This window comes from Zingiber officinale, chromosome 6A (assembly GCF_018446385.1).
Source record: "Zingiber officinale cultivar Zhangliang chromosome 6A, Zo_v1.1, whole genome shotgun sequence".
In the NCBI taxonomy this organism is placed as follows: Eukaryota; Viridiplantae; Streptophyta; class Magnoliopsida; order Zingiberales; family Zingiberaceae; genus Zingiber; species Zingiber officinale.
Window position 1 is genome coordinate 7,550,447 of NC_055997.1, and position 3,494 is coordinate 7,553,940.

General features: G+C 34.5%; 1 protein-coding gene across 4 annotated transcripts; it reads right to left on the minus strand.

Moving 5' to 3' along the window:
* Positions 1 to 331: 331 nt before the first annotated feature.
* On the minus strand, positions 332 to 2,360 carry LOC121995709 (transcription factor bHLH68-like). 4 transcript variants are annotated; one of them, XM_042549457.1, is made up of 7 exons: positions 2,052 to 2,360; positions 1,666 to 1,951; positions 1,439 to 1,546; positions 1,212 to 1,277; positions 1,027 to 1,092; positions 876 to 944; positions 332 to 792 (listed from the first exon to the last, which is right to left on the minus strand). In XM_042549457.1, the coding sequence occupies exons 1-7, from the start codon at positions 2,168 to 2,170 to the stop codon at positions 676 to 678; spliced, it is 831 nt and encodes a 276-aa protein (XP_042405391.1). In that variant the 5' UTR covers positions 2,171 to 2,360; the 3' UTR covers positions 332 to 675. The 4 variants fall into 4 exon arrangements, with proteins under 4 accessions (XP_042405391.1, XP_042405392.1, XP_042405394.1 ...); XM_042549458.1 differs by having other exon boundaries at positions 1,666 to 1,939; positions 2,052 to 2,359; XM_042549460.1 differs by having other exon boundaries at positions 1,439 to 1,516; positions 1,666 to 1,939; positions 2,052 to 2,358.
* Positions 2,361 to 3,494: the final 1,134 nt, after the last annotated feature.

Consider the following 3,494-nt stretch of genomic DNA (forward strand, 5'->3'; position numbering starts at 1 on the left):
TAGGAGAAATACTTCTTCAAGTTCTAATGGCATGCCATGATAAGAGATGATAAGAGGTATATATATTGAATGGTAATCATGTTATAGAAAATAATTATGAGAATTATCACTTTAATTTGGAGTGGTGGACAATTTTCATGTCTTACTAAAGGTCAATTAGATGGTATGTGTAAATCAATAGTTTTTTGATATGTGACAAATGAATTTGATCACTTAAATACATTATCACAATGTCTCAAAACCTACAAAGTCGATCACACACATCATGCATGATCTACCGCCACATGATCCACGTAACTTAGCAAGAAAAGTAGTCAATTACTTTTGTCGATTATCTTCACCTTAATTATAGCAAACTGACTTGAAATCACACTGGACAATCAAATTCAGATCACACGAAGTAATATCATATGCAATATTAACGTTCTCAAAGGATAAACAAAGGCTTAAATATATAGTTAAATGACCACAACTCCATGGGGATGAATGCATGCCTAGCTGATCAGTTTGATGGTCCTTAGCAGGGTTGAAGTTTCTGTATCCAATCCCCAACTTGCTGCATACTATCAGGAGCAATCAATCTTTATTCAGAGTGACTGCTAATGATCTTATGCATGCACATCAACTGCAGAAGCTTCAACAATGCTCAGAACCTGTCGCTCATGTATCTGTAAATCAGAAGCTTCCCAAATAGTTTCCACCAAAGTCTCTTCCTACGTGCGAGATGAAGGGGAGTGGCATAAGGCAAAGCCCCCTACTCCTCAGATCCTTCTCTTCCTCAATTAGGCTTTCCTGGTGCAATGAAAATGCAACAAATTTCATAATACATGTACTTCGATTGATCAAACTTTGCGAGTAGTAGTTAATATCTGTACATGATCATCGAAAGTGGAAGGTTGCTTCATGTTTCCTGCAACACTGCTCGAGTACGGTGAGGTCAGAGCCTAGAAATAAAACTCTCTTGATGAGAGAAATGGATATGCTTTGTTCAAACAGTAGACACAGGGGACTAGTCAATTAGGCTACCTCAATTTGACTATGCAAGAATCTGATGTAGCCAATTGCTTCTAGCAACACAGAGGCTGTATCAGTCTGTAAAGTTTATCAAAATCAACAAAATGTGAGATTTTTCTTTATTGAAATTAATAAATATATATAAAAAAGAGATGGAATGAGCTTAAATTTCATGAACATAGGAATGTATTCAGTACCTTCCCAAAAGGGGAAACAATCTGATGAAGTGCAATTATTCTATCTCCTAATTTTTCCTTCCTCACCTAAAAGTAAAGAAGATATCAGCTTTTCGTGTGCAGCTAATTAACAGAAGCTGCTTTTTTACTATAGTACTAAATTGTTTTCCAGTAGAGGTTACTAATTAAGCTGCAAAGTTAAGTCCATTATATGATATGATCAGCCATGGATGTTTATAGAAGTGAACCTTCAACGTGGATTGAGCTGTGAAGGAGCCTTGAACCCTGGCCTTCTTGAGAGCTCCACCAGTTGCAGTGCTGTTGCACTTGAGAAAGGAGAAGTCCGATTTGAAAATCTTCTCCGATTTATCATAAAAAAACTAAACTCACATTACATAACCTATTTCACTGATTTTTCTAACATTTTTAATGCATATATAATTAATTAATCTTCTTAGTGATGTTATTCCTGTACCTCAGATGAGCTATCAGCTGGCTTTGTGCTATTGTGCTGAGACTTGCTGTTTGAGAACTCCAACAGGTTGTTGCTCAAAGTGGTGGAGATAGAAGGTGGCAAAACTTGATGGCTCCATGAACATTTAGATGGTTGGATCGAGCTCTGGATCATGCATCCACTCCCTGCAGCTTCCATATATGCACTTGTGCCAGCGTTTCCAATTTGTTCTTCCCAACAGCCCTCTATAAGTTCAGTATCATGCTTCTCTTCTTCACTAGCACAAGATCCTCCCCTGCAACAATCTCTAGATGTCATGCACATGAATCTTTAGTATTTCCATAAGATCAATAAATAAATAAATAACAAGAGCGAGATCAAGAGAGATCTAGAGAGTAATTAATTACAGCAACAGTTGGCTCCATGAGAGTGGAGGATCTTGGTAAGGTAGAAGGCAATAGTTTTGCTCAGCAGGTGGGCTCATCATAGCGTTCATGCTCCAAAAGCTACGATTTCCCCTCATCATTTGCAATGGAGGACTTTGATATGAAGCAATCCTCTATTCATCTCTACAACCTTGATTACTTCCCTTGTGACTATACGAGTACATGTACATGATTGAAGCTATAACTACCCCTACAAGCTTCTGTTTGCTCCTCCCTTTGCCATGGAGATAAGGTCAGGAGAAGAAAGCGTGGCCAAGTGAAGACGAATACCTCAGTGTATATAAAGTGGATGAGTTTTATTCAATATAACCCATGCTTTTGCTTTATCATAAAGTAGGACAGAAAGTTGGATGGTCCTTAAATTTGTTTAAGTTTGATGGGCTTTCGAGTTTAGGCAGAGAGAAAAAGGTTAATTATCATGAGTACTACTGCGGTTCCCCAAGCAGCTTGTCCTTTGTCTTTCATATTTTCATATGTACACAAATAATTAATCCCTTTCTCTAACTCTTTTTCTTGGAAGTCTCACTCCCTCCTGCTTGTCTTCATCCTGCCATGCAGATATTCCTTCCTTTCACCACATGTTACGACGTACTCCCTTCTGTCTTTGCTGTGGTGAACCGTGAGAGTTCCCATCAAAGGTTTCTAAGTGGCAAAGTCCTTGTTTTAAATTCATTTTAACTCTTTTAATTAAGTTTTTATAATATAACGGTAAATTAGAGAAAAATCTTTAATCATAATGTTAACTTTGCATGTAATCCTCATGTCCAAAAAATTCTATTTCCACTCCCTGCATGTAAAGTATTACTTATTTTAACTCCCTAATACAAATATTGATATCTAAATTATCCCTCAGATTTTTTTAAGTACAAAAATTTTAAAATTGAGTACAAAAAATCCAAAAATAAGTATAATTCTTCTTAAAATCAGTACTTTATATTAAAAATCGAGTATATTTTCTATCAAAATTATCCCTCTTATTTTTTAGGTATAAAAAATCTAAAAATAAATATAATTCATTTTAAATTCAACACTTTACACTATAATCTAGTACTCTATACTATGATCGAGTATATTTTCTATCGAAATTAACCCTCATATTTTTCGGTACAAATAGTCTAAAAATGAGTATAATTCATATTAAATTCAGCACATTAAACTAAAATCAAATATATTTTGAGGTGAAAAAAGAATCATACTCAATTTGATAGAAAATATATTAGATTCTAAGTTAATATACTTAATTTAAGAGGATTTATATTGATTTTTAGACTTTTGTATCTAAAAATATCATGATTAATTAGGTAAAGATATTTAATTGGGAGTAAAAATAAAAATTTTCATGGATGAAAATTGTATGTGCATGTAAAATTATTTATAATATAATCTCCGTACAGCTTAATTTAT

What these genes read in the sequence shown, in the direction of transcription:
- LOC121995709 (XM_042549457.1), bottom strand. Translation starts at nt 2,170, where the DNA reads ATGATGAGGGGAAATCGTAGCTTTTGGAGCATGAACGCTATGATGAGC. An exon ending in TTGTTTCCCCTTTTGGGAAG is followed by an intron (nt 1,093 to 1,211) that starts GTACTGAATACA and finishes TAAACTTTACAG; the next exon opens with ACTGATACAGCCTCTGTGTT. An exon ending in CTTCCACTTTCGATGATCAT is followed by an intron (nt 793 to 875) that starts GTACAGATATTA and finishes TCATTGCACCAG; the next exon opens with GAAAGCCTAATTGAGGAAGA.